The sequence below is a fragment of the Vigna angularis genome, chromosome 9 (genome assembly GCF_016808095.1).
Source record: "Vigna angularis cultivar LongXiaoDou No.4 chromosome 9, ASM1680809v1, whole genome shotgun sequence".
NCBI lineage: Eukaryota > Viridiplantae > Streptophyta > Magnoliopsida > Fabales > Fabaceae > Vigna > Vigna angularis.
Genome location: NC_068978.1, coordinates 13,759,273 through 13,783,821, shown reverse-complemented (window position 1 = coordinate 13,783,821; position 24,549 = coordinate 13,759,273). Strand labels below are relative to the sequence as shown.

Sequence of the window (24,549 nt, the reverse complement as noted above, 5' to 3'; positions counted from 1 at the left end):
CTTGTAATTATAGGATTTGTGATAAACTTTCTAATATTCAAACATTCTATAATATAATTTTATAAGTTCTTACATTGTAGTATCTTTAACCATCCTTCTGACTCTATCATAAACAATAACTTTATCAAATGATCTCTCTAATTATATTAGGATCTACTTAATAAGAGTCTTAAAATAAGTTCATAAAAGATTTGATATGAACCTGCTAACCATACTCACTATGTTATGTTAGGTCAAATATAAATCATTGTATATATCGTGAAACTAGCATGTTTATAAATGGAAATTGTTTATCACTTATCCTAAAATGTTGTGCCAAATGTGTAGAAATAGGTTCATGTCAAAAATTTTAAGGACTTTTTTCTATGATTATAAGCTTTTGTTTTCTCTATATGACATCAATCCCCAAAATCCTAGTAACAATTTTAAGATCTATCATAGTAAATTCTCCTTTCAACTCAACTCATTCACTCTTTTGACTTCAAACATATTATTTACTAGCTATATGAATAGCATCAACATATAAAAATAATACTATGAATAAACCTTCTGTCTTAAATTTAAAGTAAATTATCATATTTCTTTCTCATGAAACTAACACCGGACAATACATTATCAAATAGTTTGTTTCATTGTCTTGGTGACTGTTTTATTCCTTAGAAAGATATGTTTAGCTTACAAACATAATATTTCTTGTCTTTTTCCTCAAATCCTCTTGGTGACTTCATGTAAATGGTTTTATCAAGATCTCTATACAAATATGAATAACAATAAACTTGTATTCAAAGTAGTGTCTAAAATAATTTCAATTACTTTTACATAATCTCCACATTAACTAGAATAAGTATAAGAATAAAAATAGGTGAGTGTACATGTGCACAAACATGTCTACGTGTGTGTAGTGCTTGTCTTAATTTTGTTTTATTTGACAAAATTCTTCTTTTATTTCATTCTCTTTCTCTCCATTGTTTAACTCATTTGATATTTACCAAATTCACTCAAATCCTCCAAATACTTTCTCTCTCAACATTTTCAAAAGTAATTGATGTGGTAATTGTCATGAAATTTTAGTCATGTGTAATTGTTTACTCTTTTGTATAATTAGTTAACATTTATACAATTTTACTTGATATTCTATTTTAATATTTATGTAATTATAATTTTTTTCCTTAATATTTAAAATTGAAAAAAAAATGTATATATTTTTAGGACATCTTTAATAATTTCATATTTCTCTTTTGTGACTTTTATTTTTTATGAAAAAAAAATATTTAGTTAATATTTGGAATGGCATAAAATTGGATACATATGGATACAAGGATATCTAACAAGAATGGGGGATAAGACACATTTTATACCCGAGAAACATGAATATGATTTTTGATTCTAGAATGGATATGATAAAAAAAAAACTCACCCACCATGTTCTAATCCCTACATACAAAATGTCATCTTGACATTCATATATTCCAACTTGACACAACAACCATGAGTGTTAAAATCCTAACAAGTTTATGTTTCACTATTGGATTGGAGAGAATACTTCATTATAATAATTATTTTTTCTGAGTAAAAAATCTAGTCACTATCATCTTTGATCACTTCCTAGAATTTAGAGGTAGCTAATCTCATCTTTAACAAACTCATTTGCTCAAAACATTTTATCAAAGCACCTTTTGGATTCACATCTTCCTCTTCCTCTCTTACCAAACTAATGTACTCAAGGTATAGTCCATATTGTAATACTAGCATTGGTGTCCTTGAATTCTATAACAAAGTCTACACCATCAAAGAAACAATGGCTGAAGAACTTTCTTCTTCCAAACTACCCCACCTTTGTTTTTTCATGAAATTTCTACTAATCAGGTGATGACTCGGAACATATTGTCTTTCATTTGAGCATCAACAATAAAATCTTACGGAAGTCATATTGTTCTGAATAAAAAGAGAGCTCTACCGTAACAAGTTTAGTGCTTCTACAATCTTGGAGACATAAACAAATGCATATAAAAAGGTAAAGGCACTTAATATTGGATATTTTTCATTTGGATTTCACATTTGGTACAATGCCAAATTATCAATGGCATTGAACATCACTTTTGTCATTCTTTTTGTATTTTAAACTAGACCATCAACTTTAATCTTAGAAGGAAAAATAATTTGCATAACCTAAAGAAAGAAAAATAACCAAATTTTCACTTCTGTGCAGAAAAAAAGAAAAAGAAAAAAAGATGAATATTTATTATAATATTCTGCATAAAACCACTTATTACTTCTACTCTTTTGGTGCAACCTCAAGAAATGAACATGCTGTTCATGTTACATGCACACAATATCCTACTGAGTAAATGCTTTCCCTGCTTCAAACTTTATATCCTATCACTGATTCCATGATCTTTCTACATGTTCGATGCACACAGCTCAAATAGTGGCCAAATCTAGAAATGAAAAAAATAAAATAGCAGAAATAAAGTAGGGTTGAGTTTTTACCAATCATGACTTGCACATAGATATAAAACTCTTCAACACTTAGAAAGTTTGTTAATACAATATAACTTCCATGCCAATCCTACATATTGTAACATATCCACCATTGTTGTAAAATCTGGTAGTGAATGTGTTGCTTTTATACATGGTTTATCATTAACTAAGTTACAATAGTGATTATGTATCTAGAACATCTTTAACTGAAGCTTTGAATTTCAACAGCCTGCAAATCAAAGTCATTGATTATATTGTAAATAGAGATGAAAAAAGTTGAACAAAAATACAATCCAGAAAGTTAAACAAAATTGAACATGAATCTAATACTATGTTAATAGTTAAACAGCAGGGTATCCGCCAAAAAAATGTTCAACAGGACTAATCTTCAGAAAAATAATATTACGTAACAATTTTCTGATATCAGTAAAGTTGGTTAAAGGAGGTTGTTTATGTTCAGAAAAGTCTAGCTATAGTTGCAGAATAAAGATATTATTTGTAGCTTAGTCATAAATGCTTTCTGTTTTACTTAATCAAACACTTCATAGTTTTTCTATTTAAACTATTCATATAACACTTCATTTTAGCTATTTGTTTTGTGTAGTCTTATGCCATGTTTCATATATGATTCTCCACAGGTATGCATTTGAGTTCACAACCCCATTACCATGTGCTTTCTATACATCAGAATCGGTATTAAAACCAATAAAACCTAGAGGTTTACCAATTATGTCTATTGTATTTTCTAAGCCTGTCTCCATGCATGTCCTAAGAAGCGATTGGAAAAAAATAAACTTAATCATTTAGTCTCTAGAGTTACAATGATTTCCCTTCTAGCTTATATACTTAAACATTTCCTTTTAATCTCATCACATCATTCTTTTAGTTCTTACAATGAGGACTAAAGAGTGCAGGATTAAAACAGGATTTTTAAGTATAACAATGAAAGAAAAAATAATTATAAGAACCAACTGAGTAATATAGCCTAGAGAAAATTAAAAGGTTAGGGGCATGCATCTTACCTTTTTGGTTGGACATACAAGGCAGTTTAAACCTGTCAGTGATTTCTAATAGAAAAATCACCAAAAACTATCTCATTTAGTACTCAAACAACTTGAGACTTCATAATTACAATTATACTTTGTCTTTCAATAGATTGTAAAGATTATGGGCATTCTAATAGTGAAGACAAGTCTTAGTGACAAATGCTTCCAACCAATATGAACGCTAACATGTAGGTTCCAACTGCACTAAATCTTGATGACCATTGAATATTCAAAATTGATAACCTAATTAGACGACAATTTATATGCTTAATACATGTATAAAGTAGGAACCTCATTCCTTTAATCAAAAAGTGTATTACACTTAAAAATGGCAAATTTATCATAAATAAAGTTAAAGGTATTTCTAAGGAATCCAGCAAAAACAGTGAGTGGAACCAACACTCATGTCAAGATAACCACTCCCAAATTAAAATCTGCAGTTCTTTTTTATCAGAAAGGGGCAAACTTAGATATATACAAAGGAAGAGAAAAAACCAAAAAGGTATATTCAAATGAAAAATTACATTACAGAAATTAGATATAAAGGGGAAATGAAAAGAAAGAAAAATTAGATAGACAACTTACATTTAAAAGAATGTCTTTAACAGAAAGACTTCAGACATATACGTAGAACCGTTCTTAGTGAACAAAAACATAGGGACACAAGCAAAACAGATATTTATGAAAAATGCATCAATATTTTTAGATAACAAGAGACCAAAATGCAATGAAATTGCAACATAATTTCCAAAATAATATTTCAAAAACAAATCCATTCAAATGATGAGAAAGCATAAAAAGAAAGTCTGTCAATACTTCTTACAACTTATGAATCATTTATCTGACAAAAAATCCAGTAGGTGCACTTAACATTCAAGAACATTCTAATAATCTGCTGATAAACATAAAGGTGCCTGGTGTCACAGCACCGCCAAAAAGCAATAATAGCAACACAAAGTAGTAGAGCTGTGCAAGAATTATTAAACAGGAGTCCATTTATAGCTGAAAAATTACATAAGCAAATAAAATACATGTCTTATTGACTCATTCAGTCAGAAAACTGGAATTCAAACTATCGTGTGATTTTACTAAATTTTCTTAACAATTATTATACACTGCCACCAATCAGCATATGCTCTATCAGTCATGAATGCTACATTTCTAAAACTACAACAATTACATTCAGGAAAAAAAGAATAAAAGAGAATATGATGTATCTGGTTTTCTTGGCATTAATCTCCACCAACAACAAAACTTCCTCAATGCAGGCAGGAAACAAGGTTCCTACTTCCTTCTAATATGGCATCATCCTTGACTCATGAAACACGGTGATCGCACAACGAAAGAAAAACGCTAAGGAACAATCACAAGAATCATAACGAACAAGAATTCAAAGACATTATCACATGGTTAAAAGAATCAGTCACTCATCAGCTTTCTTGCCATCAGAATAGTAATTCAAGTACCACCGCACAAATTTCTTCAAACCACTATGCAGATCTGTGGTCGGCTTATACCCAAGCTCCCTCTGCGCGTAGCTAATGTTGGCATGTGTAAACTGAACATCACCATTCCGTGGCAACCTCATTATATTCCTCTTTGCCTTCACCTTCAGAAGCCTCTCCAAAATGCCCACAAGATCACTAACCGGCACCGGTGAAGTATTCCCCAAATTGAACACCCTCAACTGTGCAGGCCCCCTCTTCTTCCCCCCACTCCCTGTGCTTTTTTCTGCCGTATCTAGAGCCCCTAAACAACCCCTCACAATATCATCAATGTAAGTAAAATCCCTCGCAACGGTGCCATGATTGGCAGCCTCAAATATAGGTATCACCTTCCCCTTGAGAATATCCCTTGTGAAGAAGAAGTAAGCCATATCAGGCCTACCCCAAGGGCCATAAACAGTGAAGAACCTCAAGCCAGTCAATGAAAGACCATAGATATGGTTATAAGTGTGAGCAATCTCCTCACCAGCCTTCTTAGTGGCAGCATACAAACTAGCAGGCTGATCAGTCCTATCCCTCTCAGAGAATGGAACCTTAGTGTTGAGTCCATAAACTGAGCTACTAGATGCCCAAACAATAGCAGGTTGCGGATTCACACTCTTACAAACCTCAAGCAAGTTCACAAAACCAGCAATGTTGCTATGCACATAAGAGCCAGGATTCTCCATGGCATACCTCACACCAGCCTGAGCAGCCAAGTGCATAACGTGAGTGAAAGGAACAACCTCAAAAAGCTTCCTCAAGAGTGCTTCATCATTGATATCACCCTCAACTATGTACACTCCAGTGCGCTCCAAAAGCAACTGGCGTGCACGTTTCAGTGAAGGGTCGTAATAGTCATTGAAATTGTCAATTCCCAGAACCCCATCACCGCGGCGTTTCAGAGCCGCAGAAACATGGGTGCCGACAAAGCCGGCGGCTCCAGTGACCAAAACGGCAAACCCATTTCGGGACCGGACCCGGGCAGAGGCTCGGACCCGTTTCTCCCAGACGGGTCCGCCCCAATTGTAGGTCCTCAATGACCTCCGTGAGAGGTCCGCCGGCACCGGCGTTGACGCCGGCGACCGGAAAAAGAAGATCAAGATCGCGCCCAAAAACACGAAGGACCACATGGCGAGCTTCGCCAGCGAGGTGTGCCACCGCACGCGATTAAAGTACGTGCTTTTCTCCATCTTGAACTTCCCTGGAGTCGAAGGGGCACTGTCTATGTGCGACATTTGCTTCAGTTGGGACTTTCGATAGGGGAAATCTAGGATTTTGAAAGGTGCCCACGATTTCTCGTCCTCCGGTTCGACGAATTGAGAGGTCAATTTTGGTTTCTGGGATTGGGTTTGAGGCTCCCAAAATTGTTGGGTTTCTAGGGTTTTCTGGTAGTGTTATAACGGTGATGATGAAATGGTTTGGTTTGGCTGTGTTTATTTCAGAGATGGGAAAGTTATGGAGAAAACAGGAACAAAATAAAAGGATGGTTTGGTGAGTTGTTTTTTTTTTTCTTTTTAAAAACAAAAGAGAAAAAGAAATATTTGTATGTGGGAAATGGGAATCTTCTAGTTTCTTGGAGGAATGGGTTGAAGGTGCTGCCTCTCTTTTGGGTTCATAGGTTTACTCAAAAAAAAGTTTCAAAATTTAGAGAAGAATGTTAAAATGCATATCAAAGACACAGATGGGTAGAAATATTTTGAGGAAATGTAGATGAAGATGGTGTTTGAGTGTATATTTTTGTGTTAGTATTTCCTCCCTTTGTCTATGAAAGCACAAAAGGTGTTCATTGGAGAAATGCAATGCAAGTGGGTGGGTTGTAAAAGATGCAAAATGCTAATTTGATTGGCTGGAGATCCTTGAATTTGGGGAGGTTTTAAAATAGATTTGTAGAGGCTCTTTGTTTAAGGATATTTTTGTGTGGAGGAAACTTCCTTTGGAGGAGAAGGGTTTTCAAGTGTGAAATTTATCAAGGGGACATAATAATAATGGGTGGTTTGTTGAATTGTGCAAATCCAATGGATGAGATCTTTAGAGCCTTTTTTCTATTAAAGGGAATATGTGTGAGATTCGTGTGAATTTGAATTTTAATAGTTTTAAATGAAATATTTGAGAAAAAAAAGGATTGGGATTAAAGGTTTAATTATAGAGCTAACACCACAATTAATGATTTCTAAAGTTAGAAAAATCTCAATTTAAGTTGTTAGAGAGTCAAAACCCAAAACTTCTTCTTACTAAGTTGGGCACAAAATCCTACTAAAAATTGTCTTGAATATAATTGAGTAAGAGATAGTAAAACTTCTCCTAAATTTAATAGTCAAAACTCTCTAAATTCATAGAATCATTTTAACAATAGTTAGATTTACTTGAGCGGTTATTGAGGCAAAATATTCCCACTTAGTTAGTTTCAATTAATTGATTTGCACATTAATCACATCCATTTCTTGCAATCAAAGTAAACATTGGTCATTAAGTGTAGCATATGATCTTTGATATAACTTTTCCATGAAGACACTTCTTGATTTTCCCTTTACATCAAATTCAACTATACCAATGAATCACTTAAAAGGTTGAGTAATTTACCATCATAAGGAAAAAATACCCTAAATTTATTTTGACATATCTCTTCTTAGAAGTTGAAGCTCATCTTAAAACATTTCCATTCAAGGCATGGAAAAGTCCAAACACAATTTGTTATACATTTTCATTCATACTTTTCTCTCACACCCCATTTTTCTTACCATATACTTGATTTGTCGTAGCAAACTAGCTAAGGTTGAATTTGTGGGATGCCCTAGTATTAGTAATGCTCTCATCACCTTTCTCTTTTGTAAAGTCCCCCTAAAGACCATGAACTCCAACACAAATTTTAATAAAATAAACATTTCACAATAAAGTCAAAATCAAATCATCAAAGTTAAAATCATACTCTATTGGGTAGACTTAAATATAAACAATTTTCAATTTTTATACTCTATTTAATGTTATTATTTCAAAAATATCATTTTTTTCTTTACTCCTACTCATTATTATTCATAACAAATACAATGGAAATAGAAAATGTATCTCTTTGTAGTATACCACAAGAATATTAAACAAAATTTCTTATTAATATGAAAGTAACTAATTTTACTTATAACTCTAAGGTAGTAGATTATCATGTTCTATAATTGTTTGTGTAAATACAAGTTCAAGGACACTCATAACACATGTAATATATGAAATTATAAGTTAGTGGAAGCCATGTATGAAGTAGTAGTGATTAATTATTGTCTACTTGTTTTTGTGTGCTGGAGTCTTAAAGAGAGGTGGACCCAAAAGAAAAGAGAATGCATTGAAAGAACAACTTGAAGTGTAAACAAACTTGAAAATGAAGGCAAAAGCATCTCCCAAGAATCCTTATCAAACAATTTATGTTAGTGCAGCAAAGTATCATGTGCAAAGGTACACGTAAGGACTGGTGTAGAACAACCACAGGATCAGGACAAGATTGCTTTGTTCACAAGGTCTTTCAGGTTTTAAGACTAATATTCAAGGATAGAGTAATACTTAAGAAAACAAAATTGCTCTTCTTGTAATAAATACACATAATATAAACCAGCGCATATGTATTACTTTATATACTAATTTGTATATGAGAAAAAGCATATTATAAAATAGTATTTCAGTTGGTCCATTCACAGATCATAGTAGAATATTAATTTTTATAATGATTACTTTAAAAATCATAAAAATAAGGAAATAAAATTGGTTTATGTTGTTACTACATGACATCTCTTGGAACAAAAGTACTAGAATGGACTCATTGATGAAAATATTTGAATAACTAAGGATTGAAGTGTTGTTCCTTTGTTGAAGAGCTGCAAATGTTCTCTCACATGCAACCGAATTTGAAAAGTGATAAAATAAATATGATTTTGAAGCTGAAATTTCAACCTCTGGAATTTATGTGGCATTTTTCTTCTGAGGATGATATCACATTGGTCACTATCAGAAGGCAACAAACAAGGCATGAAAGAGTAGTGAAAACAGAACAAGAGGTGGTAGAAGTGCTGTACTCTTTTTAAATAGTTATTTTCTCTTTCTCTCTTTTTAGGTAAGGGACAAAAATTAATATCCCACATGAGCCAGTACCCCCTCCCATGTGCAACCTTCTGTTATTAAATAATATTAAAAAGATAGAAAAGAAAAATACACTTCATTATGGTTTTCTTTCTCCTAATTCACATATCATCATTTTCCATGAATTAACATAAGCTGTACTTTGTACATATTTTATTGTCAAAACAGACTGTATAGTAAAACATTTAGTACATTGTCACATGCATTTTGGTGTTACAAAAAAATCTCAGGAGATATGCCATAATCTATGTGTTTTTAGTACTTGGAAAAGTGGATCTGAGCAATGAACCTCACCTGTAGATGTGCAATAATTTATATATTTTCTTAGTCTCTGCCGAACAGCATTTATAATGAGAGTGGTCAAATTGTTGCATAGGCCATGCCTGTGACTAAAGAAAATGAACTGATGAACAAGGAAGCATGTGGTGAATTTCATGTGACTTTCATAGATTATTTTTCTCTGCAATTGCAATGAATATGAACTTTCAATAAAATGAAAAACAAAAGTACATCCTCTAGGACCAGGGCTTTGAAGTTGGTGGGGAAGTTGTACATGGCCATTTGGTCCCCAAGGTCATGCTTGCACTCTACTTGTTGCAGGCCACTCTAGCTTAACATGTCTATTTTTTTACACCATGTAAAGGTCTAGATTACAGAAATTTATGCCTTCTTGCAAAGCACACTAACTCATACAAAACTTTTAATATCTGATATTTTCGATTTTCTACGTCAGACATTATTGTGAGTGACATAAATTGACATTAAAAAGTATAAACTGACGTGAAATAACGATGGTTTTATCCCACACCGACATGAATTTAACGTCAGATATCATACAACACGCTAACTTCATGAAATTGACGTCATTTTTAAACAAGATTGGAATAACATTTAAAGTCTGTTAGTGTAATAACATACGTTAAATACTACTTAGTGAGCAGAAATTTACTTATACCAACAAGAAAATTTGATAATCAAGTAGTATGAATAAAAGACTCGACCAAATGAGTCAAACTTTAATTGATTAGCCTTTAACATTCTGTCAATCATTTATAAATGTCTTGAACTCAAGCATGCAATCACAGACACATTTGCTAGCTAGACTCTTTATTGACCACATATTATCTGGTGTGTTTGACTAAAATGATACACAATGAAAGGTAAGGTCCCATCTCAACCGATAAGGAATCAAATGCAAAGATGTGCACTACCACGTTTAGAGGAAAAGAGCGATGTCACTTGAAAATTAATTTACTTTGATACAACAGAACAAATAGCTCTTTCAACAATACAAATTATCTCACGTCCTTACAGGGTAATTTTTAGAAACAAAAGCAAGCCACATACTCACTGTTTTGTGAGTATTTTATCTCTCTCTCTTTTTCTTCCCTACTCAATGTACAAGAATGTCTAGTGCTTGGTGAACCTCTCAAGGACTTCAAAGTAGTCAGGAAATGTCTTCCTGGTGCAACCAGGATCCTTGATGGTTACTGGAACGTCTCCACAAGCAGCAAGAGAGAATGCCATTGCCATTCTATGATCATCATATGTGTCTATAGATGTTACATTCAATTTCTCGGGAGGAGTAATCACACAGTAATCAGGACCTTCTTCAACCGTTGCTCCTAGCTGAAATGCCAAGACAGTAGGTCAGTGAGATGCTAAAAGTCTATAGGATAGAAACCACAAAGGAAGTAGCAATACCTTTCTGAGTTCAGTGCATATTGCTATCATTCTCTCTGTCTCTTTAACTCGCCAACTCGCCACTGAAAAATAGAGGAAATAATGAATAAATGGGTGTGTTAGAAGCAAACTACTATGCTAAATGATAAAGTAGATAGTTCAAATGCATAACATAGGGAATGACATAAAATGAACCTAATTCTGGCTTACAAGAGAATAGCTGGCTGCCTATTTCTGCTCTCTTTTCGGATACAACTAAAACTTTTCAATTATTAAAAAGATTTAAAAGAAAAACTCAGAACAAGAAGCATCGTAGTTCTTTATGTCAAATTTAAAAAAAGATCATATCTAGTTCAGACACTAATTATACTATACAACTATCACAAAAACTTGAGTTGATACACATGAATGATTCTATACTATAATCCAAACATGCCACCAGATAAAAAAACCTTTTCATCCCAAAGCATGAATAATACACAGGACCCACATGCCTTATACTTAAATTCAACTTTTTATTTGAAGTGGACTAAAATGAAATTTACTAGAAGAACTGGGAGAGACAAGGATTGAACTCAAAGACCACCTAATATAGAGACTAATAATACCATCTTGCTAACCAACTTTCCAAAAGCTTAAGCTATTAGATGAAGGTAAAGTTGATTTTATACCATAATTCCATGTTCTAACATATTCAAGATGCCATAAAAGAACCTTGAGCAGTCTGCACTCTACTGACTTCAATCATTAAGAAAAATACGATTGAAGCATTGAAGTAAAGAAAAGCACAGTTATATAACCCCAAACCAGAAAATAATAAGGCAAATTCATTGAAATAGCATTCTCAAACTAAAAAACTGAAAAAGAATTTTTTTTCAGAATAACATACTATGAAAAAATAAATATAAATATATCAAGGGGAAAAATAATAAATGAAAAAGCAAAGGATTATACAATGTTAACTAGATTCAACAATTATCCAGCATCACATTTGGAGATTGGATCGTTTGATGATAACAATATAAATTAAAAGAGGAGAACATAATTAACAGAGTCAAGTGGTCCGACGCCATAATACACTTTAAAGTAAGGACCATCGTGTTCAAATCTTTCAACTAACCTTTTGGAGTTTTATTTAAAAAGGAGAGGGTGGGGGGTTCAGACCAATCTCAGTGGGTCAACAGGTCTTCACCAGTTAGATGCAAAAGACTGTCATGAGTAAGAACTGGACCAACCCAAGGAGCAGGTGCCCCAGGTTGTACAACTATAAAAACAAATTTTGAAGGAACAACATAGATTCCCCCCCACTCCCATAGATATAAGAAAAACCATCTATAGAGGAAGCTTTTCAAGTTAAAAATTCAAACATTTCACATGGTCAGTGATCCAATTTCAATATTAGAGTAATTATAATAATTTCATTATCAACAACAAAAAAAAATGTGACAACAAGCTCTTGAGCACAAACAAACAGCTAAACCATACCATCTCTTATAGTGGTGGGACCATTAGCAAATAGTGCAACAACAGCAAGTGTCATGGCAACATCTGGCATCTTGTTCATATTGACATCAATGCCTTGCAAGACTTTTCGACCAGAAGAATCTCGTGGTGGTCCAGTAACAGTGACACTGTTCTCTGTCCATGTAACTTGAGCTCCCATCTTTTCAAGAACTTCAGCAAATTTTACATCTCCCTTTACAAAAATAGGGACAGGAAAAAATTTATACATAAGCACAAATTAAAAAAAAAAGGAGGAATTTAAAATGACTGCATGGGGGCTGTCATAGTCTTTACATATGATGAGTAATTAATCACACCATCGACCCTATTTATATTACGAATCAAACCAGTTCTAATTTTGTATTCCCAAAAGATAAAAATTGATAATTAACCAATTAAGAATTCTCTTCACGATAAGATATAATTGTTTAGCTTCTGCATCATTTTTCTGCAAGACAAAATGACAGGGCAGGTGTGGCTTGGGCCTGTGGATCAACAGGCGAATGGGTCTTATGTGTGGGCATATTATCCTGTTTTTAGAGTGTTTGGGCCTCTTGAGTGTTGCTTTATGTAGTGGGCCTATTCTTTCTTTTCTTAGATATTTATGGCTTATTCTGAGTTATAAGCCATTTTTCTCATATATGCCATATATTTTTTAAGAATATGGATGCTAATAGTGTACTTTTTCTTTATAGGATGAATTTTACCACTAAAGTCAAACTTTTAACGATCCACAAGATACAATCTTTGGCCCCCTAAAACGATTCCCAAGTTCAACATTGTCTATGACTAAACCATCAAAAATAGTTATGCAAGCCTTGTAACTTGTTGTAATTAGAAGAAAATCTTCTTAATTAGAGAAAATATCTATAGAATCTTCTAGTTTATTTTTCAGTATTTTGTTTCCTTATTTCCTTCCTTATTTCTCTTTTTTGGAAGATTAGATTGTTACAAATAGGGGTAAGGAGAATGTAATAGACATGAATGATAATAATAAAATTTATTCTCTTCTCAAGTTGGTATCTGAGCTCCCGATCTTCGGAGTTATGTTTCCATTGCAACAATAGCCACTATTTGGCCATTGTGGCTACCGCCGTAGTCGTTGGGATCGTTGATAGGGTAGAAAGGTACGCCCAACTCCGGCAAACACAATGCAGGAAATTGTTCCGGGAAACACGTCACCACGCACCGGCACGTGTAGCCCACGTGTCTAGTTTCAGCGAGACCCACTCGCTGCCGCCATCAAAGAAAGGTTCGTCGGAGCCTCCTAAGTGCGTTCCACAGGTTGGTGACATCCCATTTGGCCCAGATTTGAGTAGATCTAAGTTTTGAGTTCTGCTCCTTTTTCCTGGTGTAGCCCACACATCATGGTTGTGTCGGATAGTCACCGGAAACACCTAATTGTGTTCCAAGGGATGTCTAAGGTAAAAAATTATTCCTTTGATCTTGATATGAAATTTTATAAGGAGGAACTCGAGCGCTTAAAAGCAATGGTTGAATCAATAAATAAGCCCTCTAGATCATGTACTATGTCCATGAAAGGTAAGATTTGTCTCAATATTATTGGTCTTGTGTCTCAAGGTATTTGGATTCTTGAGGAGCAACTGATCATATGAGTCAACAAATATGGCTACATCATAAAAGGCTTGGGCATCCTTCATTCAACCTTATCAAGTCCTTATTTCCCCATTTGTTTACCAAGGAGTCCGTTGAGTCTTTTAATTGTGATATTTTTCGGTTGTCAAAACAACAACGTACATCTTATCCTATTAGTCATAAAAGGAGTGATTCTCCATTTGATTTAATTCACTCTGAAGTTTGGGGACCTGACGTAGAATCTATTTCCGAAGCCAAATGGTTTGTTACCTTTACTGATGATTGTACCCGTGTCACGTGGACATACCTTGTGAAAAATAAATCAAAAGTTTTCCAAATCTTTGTTAATTTTTTCTGTCTTGTCCAAAATCAATTTGGAAAAAATATCAAAAGAATCCGGTCTAATAATGGTACTGAATATGTGAATCATGCATTTCTCAATTTTTTTTTTCTCATAATGGTATTGTTCATGAACTAACATGTGTAAACACCTCTCAACAAAACAGGGTTGCAGAAAGAAAGAATCATCATCTTCTTTAGGTAACTAGATCTCTTCTTTTTCAAATGTCTAATCCAAAAAATTACTTGGGAGAAGCGGTGTTAACTGTCACATGTCTCATCAACAGGTTACCCACCTATATCTAAAATGACATTAGTCCTATACAGTCTCTATTGTCTTTTGTTCCTTCTTCTCCCCTAATATCGAGTCTACCTAGTCGAGTCTTTGGATGTATTGCTTTTGTTCACTCTCATCATCCTAATCATAATAAATTAGATCCAAAAGCTCTTAAATGTGTCTTTATTGGGTATCCTTCTAATAAAAAAGGGTACAAATGTTATCACGCTCAGAGTCGTCGCGTCTTTATAAAACACAATCCTTTTATGCCAGTCCACCACTTCTGAGGAAGAAAACACTTGAAGTGGATGAGCTCTCCTTCTTGTCATTACCATATTTGTCTTTGCAACATACCCAAGATCTGAGCAATGAAACTACCATAGTCCACAATGAGAAAGAAGAGGAAGAAGACATTTTTTTTGGAAAAACATGAAAGAAGAAAACAACTCACTTCGACTCTCATGCCAGAAAAATTGTCTAATCGGAGGTGAGGATCCTTGAAGATAATATTGAGAAGGTAAGTCTTACTAAGGATTTATCCATTGCATTGAGAAAGGAAAGAAGATCATGTGCTAAATATCCTATTTCTCGGTATGTTTGCACTAACAATCTCGCTGAAAAGCACAAAAATTCAACTTGGGAGATTGTTGATAAGCCAAGAGACAAGAAGGCAGTAGGGTGTAGATGGGACCATAGAAAGACATAAAGCTAGATCGGTAGCAAAAAAGGCTATACTCAAAGTTATGGGATTGACTATGAGGAGACGTTTTCCCCGGTGACAAAAATGAATACAATTCGAGTTGTCTCACTTTGGCTACTGTTAGGTTCCTGTGTCCGAAACCTAACGATGGGAACTCACTCACACAATCACAGCAAGAAAAACAATTGGAAAAGAATGAATTATCTGTATTCTCATCAACGAAAGTAGCGTACAATCAGTATCTGGGAGCATAACCTCCCTCCATCTAACGGGAGCCTAACCCCCCTCACAAGGTCCAAGACATGTCTAAACAAAAGAATATGACTAGCTACCCCACGGACTTACCAAAGGTTTACATTTATAGGCCCCTTGCCCGCCTTCTCCACTATTCCCCCGTTCAGTTCTTTCACCCCTATCTTATATCCTATCATTACACACCGCTGCAAAACAACCTTGTCCTCAAGGTTGGAACAATGAAACTTGAGCCCATTGCATTGTGATGTGGTCTTATCATAGAAAGAGAACCCACTGACTACTACTTGCAACTTCAGGTCTGGAGGCTTAGGTGGTGGCAACTCCTCCCCCACTATCTTCCATTCTTCCTCTTTTCTTCCTATCACCCTCAATATCGTTCAAGTTTGACCTATACTAGTCAATACCGTTCGGTTTCGTCCTATATTGGTGAATACCGATCGGTTTCGTCCTATACTGGTCAAAATCGTCCGGTCCCCTGTCGACCCATGCAGCTTCATTGCTTTTGGCTGAATAAGGCCTCCAGCCGAGAGAGTGGACAACTCTGTCTGCTTCCGGTGTAATTCTGTCTCGAACTGCTTGGCAACCGTACCACGTGTTCGTCCCCCAAATGACTTGTCTTCTACCCCACCCCCATTCTCTACCGCTCGGGCATTGATTCTTCCATCCATTCTTCCCTCCGAGGCCTTCATTCCTTCTTTCATCATGCTTCTCTCCCACTGATCCATCCCTCCTAGACCGTTCGGTTCCTTCCGTACTCTTCCGTTCGGGTCCGCCAGTCCTCTCCCGTGCAGTTCCGGCCGTCCTGTCATGTTCGGTTCGTGTAGTCCTCTCCCGTTCGGTTTTGGCAGTACTCAACCGTTCGGTTCCTGAAGTCCTCTCGGGTTCCCAGCCTGTAGTCCTGGCCCGTTCGGTTCCGGCCGTCCTGTCATGTTCTGTTCGTGCAGTCCTCTCCCGTTGGGTTCCTGAAATCCTCTCAGGTTCCCAGCCTGAAGTCCTCTCCCGCTCAGTTCTGGCATTTCTCCCACATTCGATGTGGGACGTATTCTTCCGCGGTTCCCGACTACTTATTGGCCGCCACCCTTTCAAAGATGGTGCCCACGTTATGTTCTCCAAATCGCACCACCACTGCCCCCTTCAGGCCTTCCCAAGAACGATTCTTGGCTTTCTCCTTCTAGGCTCTGAACCAGTAGCCAGCGCTCCCCTCCATACTGATATCAGCTAGGCGCACCCTTTCCTCCTCTGCCACACCTTGCAACTCGAAGAACTGCTCTAACTCAGAGACCCACCCTAACGGATCAAACCCTTCGAAAGTGGGCAGTTCTACCCTTTTTTTCCCGCTGGGTTGCACTTCATGGCGTTCATCCCCTCTCTCCCCTTCCTCTTCCTCTCGCCGGTCCCAATGTTGGCCGTCCTGGTTGTGGCCTCGACCACCCCTGTTTGTGCCTTCATTCTATCAACCGCAATTTCCTTCACCCTCACACGATTCCAGCGGCGTCTTGATCCGACAGTCCCCTCCCAAGCGGATCCGGCAGTCGTCGTTCCCGTTTCTCCTTGCTAGCTCTTCTTCCCTCCGAAACAGATCCGGCAGGTCGGACCAATTTGTTAAGTTCTTGTGTCCAAAACCTAACGATGGGAACTCACTCACACAATCACAGCAAGAAAAACAATTGGAAAAGAATGAATTATTTGTATTCTCATCAACAAAAGTAGCGTACAATCAGTATCTGGGAGCATAACCTCCCTCCATCTAACGGGAGCCTAACCCCCCTCACAAGGTCCAAGACCTATCTAAACAAAAGAATATGACTAGCTACCCCACAGCCTTACCAAAGGTTTACATTTATAGGCCCTTTGCCCGCCTTCTCCACTATTCCCCCGTTCAGTTCTTTCACCCCTATCTTATATCCTATCAGCTACACATTTTGGTTGCGACTTACACCAGTTGGATGTGAAGAATGCCTTTCTACATGGAAATCTAGAAGAGGAAGTGTACATAGAGATTCCCCCAGGTTTTGAAGTGAAAAATGAAAGAAAAAAGGTATGCCTCCTAAAGAAAGCATTGTATGGTCTTAAGCAATTCCCTAGAGCATGGTTTGGAAGATTTACAAAAGCAATGGTTTCCTTGGGATACAGACAAAGCCAAGGAGATCATACTATATTCATAAAGCACTCTTCTATAGGTAAACTCACTTTTGCTTGTTTATGTGGATGATATGATTATTGCAGGAGATGATGAAACAGAAAAATTGGCAGCCCAATTTGAAATGAAAGACCTGGAAAACTCAAATATTTTCTTGGAATAGAGTTTCTTACTCCAAGAACGGAATTTTCATCTCCCAAAGGAAATATGTACTTGATCTCCTCAAAGAAACAATAAAATTGGGATGTAGAACCTCAATAGTTCCTATAGAACAGAATCACAAAATTGGAAGTGAAGAAAGTGCTCCTTTAGAGAAGGCCCAATATCAGATATTGATAGGAAAATTGATTTATTTATCACACACAAGACCAGACATTGCTTATGCAGGTAGTGTAGTGAGCCAATTTATGCATGATCCGAGAGACACATGCAAGCAGTTGACAAAATTCTCTAGTACTTGAAGTCAAGTCCAGGCAAGGGGCTATTATTCAAAAGGAAAGACACATTAACAATGAAAATATATATTAATGTTGACTATGTAGGTTCTATTACTAACAGAAAATCTACTTCTGGGTAATGTATGTTTCTTGGAGATAGTCTGGTAACATGGATAAGCAAAAAGCAAGATAGAGTATCTCGTTCTAGTGCAGAAGTTGAATTTTGAGCTCTTGCTCAAGGAATGTGTGGAGGACTCTAGATGAAAATGTTAGGAATCTAGGTAAGAATCCTAACTTTCTAATTCACTCGCACACCTCAGTAAAATTCACAACAAGAAATGGTAATGAATTGAACTGTATTCATATCAAAAAATCAAGAATACAACTACGAAAATCTAGGAGGTTAACCTCCTTCACCAGGTTTGAACCGGTCTACAAACTCAAAGGTAAAAACTGTCTCCTTGTAACTACAAAAGAGGTCCTTTTTATAGACCTTTTCCCGCCCCCTTAACTGCTCAACAGTTAAGTACTCATCTTTATTTCTCTACTATCTTTCTCCTTTCATAAACCCTCCAGGTCCTAACAGAAAATCATTTTGGATGACCTTAAAGTCAAGGTGGACAACCCTATGCAACTATAATGTGACAATAAGTCTACCATAAGCATTGTTCATAATCCAGTATAACATGACAAGACCAAACACATTGAGATTGACAGACATTTCATCAAAGAGAATCTAGACAGAGGCTTTGTGATTACAACTCATGTTGCTATAGAACTTCAGATAGCATATATTTTTACAAAAGGGCTCCCTTTAGGTAGATTTCAAGATCTTGTAGGCAAGTTGGAAATGATTGATATTTATTTGCCAACTTGAGGAGGAGTATTGTAATTTGAGGAAAATCTTCCTAGTTAGAGAAAATATCTGTAGAATCTTCTAGTTTATTTTTTAGTATATTGTTTCCTTATTTCCCTTTTTTGAAATATTAGATTGTTACAAATAGGGGTAAGGAGAATGTAATAGACATGAATGATAATAATAAAATTCATTCTCTTCTCAAGTCTTGTTATTGTTCTCAATGCTCCCATATAAAATTGACAGATGAACCTACAATTCTCACTCTCTAATTCACGGTTCAATGCAAAAGATGATGTAGACATACATCATAACAAGTTTCATGAGACATTATAGCTATCTGACTCAGCTTGAATTTTGGTTCAGGCTGACTCTACTTGACCTTCAAGCCAGGACGACTGAGCTCAACCTTCAAGCCGGGCCGGCTCAGTTCGACCTTTGATCTGGATTGACTCAACTCAAACTTCAGTTTAGGCCAACTCTAATTGACCTTCAACACTGGACAACTTGGCTCAACCTTTGACCCAGGTTGACGGTATTATATTTAGGAGTTAACTAAAGTCTTGTAGTTGGAGCTTTGGGGGCTAGGGCATTTTTACAGCCCACTCATTTGGTGGCCCATTAAAATGGGGCTCTTTAATGTATTTGTTAAACTATAGAAAAGAGAGGGACATTGAGTTCAAACTGTGTTTAAGAGACAACACACGTACTTGAGAAAACAGAATCAATATAATCCTCTACAAAATCAAAAACAGTATTGTCCAGGCTTTTACCATTTGAATCATCGAGGTATCATTATATGATATACTAACTTGCTTTACTTGACAATATTTTTTATCACTGTTATACAAATGTGGAATAATAAATGTTTTCAGAAAGTACTTTAAAAACAAATAAAATGAGGGGGAGAAAAGATTGTGAGAGCTCACATGATGATATCAATTTATAAACACTACAGAGACAGGGAAAAGTTTGCTGAAAAGGATAATGAAAGCAGTATCAGCTCAAGAGATGAAACAGGATATCCAAGGGCCATTGAGGATACAACTATCTAGTTTTTGGGAGTAAGGACAATAAAAGACATGCATTGAATTAGGAATGGTACAATAAAAGCCATAAAATAAGAAAACACCATGAATACCTGTAAACTGCTTGTGCCACAGCCCTCAACAGTCATAGTCCCCCCAGTGATTGCTGCACCAGCTAGGAAGTAACTGGCACTTGAAGCATCACCTTCAACAAAAGCATTGCCCGGAGACCTGATAGGAATCATGAGTTTTTAATTCATTGTATATTGGATGTGACAAGGCCACTCAACACTAAAGCATAGAAACCTACTTGTACTTTTGACCTCCATGGACCAAGAACCTGTCCCAATTACCACTGTGTTCGACATAAACTCCAAACCGCTCCATCAACTTAAGAGTCATATCAACATATGGAACAGAAATCAGTTTATCAACAATCTCAATTTCCACGTTTCCAAGAGCTAAAGGAGCTGCCATAAGCAAAGCAGTCAAGTATTGACTGCTAACTGATCCAGACAGTTTCACCTGCAAGTGTAATGGGATAATAAGATAAAAAATGGAACAAAAAAAACTGGCAAACGTAAGGAGAAGGCATAACTAAAAAAAGCGTAGTGTTTCTGAAATATGATGATATATATATATAACGTTTATGAATGAGGAAAAAATGTATCTAAGAGAAATAAACAATTGACTCGTGAAGAGACCAAAGGCTATATAATAGAAGTGAGGGATAAACTCCGAAAACGAAAACCAACAAGGCAATGGTCCTTCCAAAATATATTTCAATTACAGTATGTTTGACTTGAAACTCAGGCTTTAAAGGGAAAGGGAACGAGATAAAAATATTCTATTATTGAATTGAGGTATATAATATTTATAAAATAAATAAATGATCAGGATATTAAAGTTATTCTAATCTATCTCTAATTCCTCTCAGATTTCAGAAGAAAAGCAGAGAGAAAGTGTTTTTTGCATTTGAAAGACCAAATTATACTTTCATACTTTTTTATGGAGTATATTTATGTCATTTTATATAATTTATTCCTATCACTTTCTTTACAACCATATAAGATGAGGAAAAATTATAACTTTCTTTTCTTTCACATTCTCTCCTATAAAATAACCTAAATAATCATCTCATTTTCTACTCCTTTTTCATTCTTTTCTCTTTCTTTCCTAAACCAAACAGGCAATAGTGTTTTATCCTTAAGAGGCGGAAACAGGAAGGCTCATTAAATTAGATTTTTGCTTCAGGAAGCTGAGGCCACATTATTCTAAAAGAAATCCAACCATACCTTACCACCAGGAAGTCCCCCCTTCCCATTCACATGAACAGGCGGACAGTTTGTGCCAAGGACGCAATCAACATCTGCACCAAGCTGCTTCAGACCAGCAACCAAATCACCAATTGGCCTCTCTCTCATTCTAGGCACTCCATCAAGTACATAGCTGAAATATTTTGAACATTAAGATCGTCTATTAGATACTCAAAGTAGTGGATGGTGAGATTGAAGTAGATCATGAGGAAGACCCTCAGGTGCGTTCCCCAGTGTATAATCAAAATATCTATAGGCAAGTTTGACAGGCTAATTTACATGTTAAATAAACACATAGCTAATTAGAAGTCCATTTTAAATAAAAAAGAATGACTAATCTCGATGAGATTTAGAGTTATAGCAGGATGCAGGATGAACATGAACTTTGCTTGACAAGTTATACAACAAATAATTCAAATATCATGATGAATGAACAATATAAAAAACAGACCTTGCATTTCCACCAGCTGCAACAACAGCTGCTGTCAAAGGACGCATTGCAGTACCAGCATTACCAAGGAATAAATTGATTTTATCTTTAGATTCTCCAGCAGTGGGAAACAATCCCCCACAGCCTTCCACAATTGCTTGCTTGGTTGTTTTGTCATCTTCCACACGTAGTCCGAGGGTCCTTAATGCACCAAGCATGTAATGAATATCCTCGCTATACAACAAGTTGTCTACAACAGTTGTTCCCTGTATACAAATAACAGAATAACGCATAAGTTATGTCCAACAAGACATCTATTAAGCAATTGAAAGTTGTAAAAATAATACAATTAAAGTAACACAGAACTTCAAACACCATTCTAATTTTCGCTTTGGGAAAGGATTTCTCTTCTAGTGTTAATATTGCTCACACAATCATCACACTTGGATAATCAACACTCAAGGATTGTTTTACTTAAATTGAATCAAATATTGACTGTCTATTTGATAGTTTATTTGAGAAGTTCCTCTCACTCTCTCACCGAATGGATCCAGCTCCTCCAAAGTAAGTAACCCACCTTAGAAGACAGAATCATGAATGTATTGGAATATCATGCATTGATTTTGACATTAATAATTGAGAAGCTAAGTACCTCCCCTAATACATTTCCTATATCCATGTGCATACTCCCACTTGTTTTTAGGAGTACTTTAGCAAGACATACCATTATTAGCACATTACTTGCATACTCCTTTGTACAGACATGTAAATCAATCCAGATATTGAATATGTTACCCAGTCAAAGCACCTACAAACATTTCTATGCTCGTTTTTCATAATAAGCCCCATAGTTTGGCGTAAATATTTGTCATGGGATAGGACGCTACATTTTCACAAGATTACAAAAATTCAAATATTCAAAATCTGGATTACAGCTCCTAATTCCATAACCGCAAAAAATAAACAACAAAATGAATAAACTCTCACCTCAGATAGAGCAGCCAGAAGCAGAATTCGATTGGAAAGAGACTTAGACCCTGGCAATGTGATGGCACCCGAGATTTCCTTAATGGGTTCCAACACAATCTCCGGCGCCGTCGACGGCTTCTCCGTGGCGGCGACAGAGGCAGAAACCTTAAACACGCCGGAATTTCTCATACCCACATTGCAATTTCCCACAACGCTTCCATTTTTATGAATGAGACTCCGAGATTTTGAGGACCCCCAAAGGCGTGGCCTCAACGAAACTGAATTCACTGATTTGGGTTTGTTGGGATTGGAAGAATGACCGAAAATTTGAGTGCTTTGAGCAAGATTGTGCACTCTGCTCACCTGGGCCATTTCAATCTTCCTTAAAGTCGTACACCTTGCGCTCTGCACTCAGTTCCTGGATCTTATTCTGTGAAGGGTGTCTCTTTGAAATGAGGTTGTTTTTGTTTTTTGTCAATGTATGCAATGAGAGGGGTTTTGTGAGGAGAGGGTATGGGGGTTGGTGGCAAATGACAATGCAAGTGGTTGTTGGATTGAGTCACATAAAGTGGTTTTTGGTTGTCAACTAACACATGTAGAATACAGGAATTGCTTGCACCCAAATAATTGAGTGAAAAAGTTGGTGAAGGTTTGGGAACTTTACCTACCAAGGAAATGGCTTCTGGATTAGGATTTTAGGAAGGTTGGTGTGTAGAGTAGTGTCATTTTTTTGACCCAACAGTCCACGTGTAATGTAATATATATGGAATTAAATTTGGTGCCTAAGTAATTAAATTACATAAAATTTGTTGGAATTTTGAATTAGAATTTAGCATACAATAAAATTATAATTGATTTGTTAATTCTTGGAATACCTTAATTGTTCTTTTTTAATTATAACAATAGTAAGTTGGAGTAGTACTATGTCATTTTCTTAAGATAGATTTGAATCTCTAAAGTATGTGACAAGAAATTTAAATTCTCTAATTAAATTTGACGAGAATAAAAAAAATGTTTGTAATAATTGATATTAGATTTACTTCTAATTAATTGATTGGGTAAAAGGATTTAAGTCGACAATATTTAAAAAATCAAACTTTTTTTATAACTACAACACAATTTTTTTCATTGAAGAAGTTTGAATATTTCATATCAATAATATAATTATAAAATATTAAAACATGAGAGAGAAGGTAATGAAAGCAAGAGATAGATCATTTATATATATATAAATATATATATATATATATATATATATATATATACCAATATTATTTTTTATTTATTTATTGTATCATTTATATATTTATTGTATTATTAACATAGTTTATAAATTAACTAAATTTTTTATTATATATCTCTTTTTGAATTGTTTCCAAGAATAATAATGTATGAGCAGTAGAAATATTCGAATTCATACAAATTAGCCATTATTCGAATACTATATAGCCGCCTCTGACTATTTTTCAGCTGCTAAAATTGTAGCAACTAAAGTTGATAAGATAGAAAGGTTAAGGTGTGAGAAGTTTTCGATAAAAATTTAATAATTAAAATATATTAATTTAACTTAAAATAAATAAATTTATTATTATTTTTTTGTTAAATTAGCAAGTAAATATAATTTTTAATTTAAATGTCTTTAAACGTCAATGGCAAATAAAATCATAAAAATAAATTGATTGAAATGAAAATACTCTTTTTCTCTCTATGCTTTTATTTTTTCTTTTTCTTTCTTTTATATGATGCTGCATATGAAAATATATGATGGTTAAGTTGTGGGATGCCAACATAGTTAAAATGTCATGGTTTTATAATGGTATCTAACATTTGTAATAAATAAAATAAAATAAAACATTTACATAAACTCTTTTGTTGTAGAGCAACAAC

The 24,549-nt window shown here is 35.3% G+C and overlaps 2 protein-coding genes across 2 annotated transcripts; both read right to left on the bottom strand.

The window, feature by feature from the left end:
- Nucleotides 1-4,504: 4,504 nt before the first annotated feature.
- On the bottom strand, nucleotides 4,505-6,953 carry LOC108319665 (UDP-glucuronate 4-epimerase 3). Its single transcript, XM_017550872.2, has one exon. It carries the CDS (start codon nucleotides 6,247-6,249, stop codon nucleotides 4,951-4,953), a length of 1,299 nt encoding a protein of 432 aa, XP_017406361.1. The 5' UTR covers nucleotides 6,250-6,953; the 3' UTR covers nucleotides 4,505-4,950.
- Nucleotides 6,954-10,348: 3,395 nt separating this feature from the next.
- LOC108319672 (3-phosphoshikimate 1-carboxyvinyltransferase 2) lies at nucleotides 10,349-23,331 on the bottom strand. Its single transcript, XM_017550879.2, has 8 exons — nucleotides 22,681-23,331; nucleotides 21,715-21,959; nucleotides 21,243-21,396; nucleotides 20,258-20,472; nucleotides 20,061-20,178; nucleotides 12,302-12,512; nucleotides 10,838-10,899; nucleotides 10,349-10,762 (listed from the first exon to the last, which is right to left on the bottom strand). The coding sequence occupies exons 1-8, from the start codon at nucleotides 23,032-23,034 to the stop codon at nucleotides 10,544-10,546; spliced, it is 1,578 nt and encodes a 525-aa protein (XP_017406368.1). The 5' UTR covers nucleotides 23,035-23,331; the 3' UTR covers nucleotides 10,349-10,543.
- Nucleotides 23,332-24,549: the final 1,218 nt, after the last annotated feature.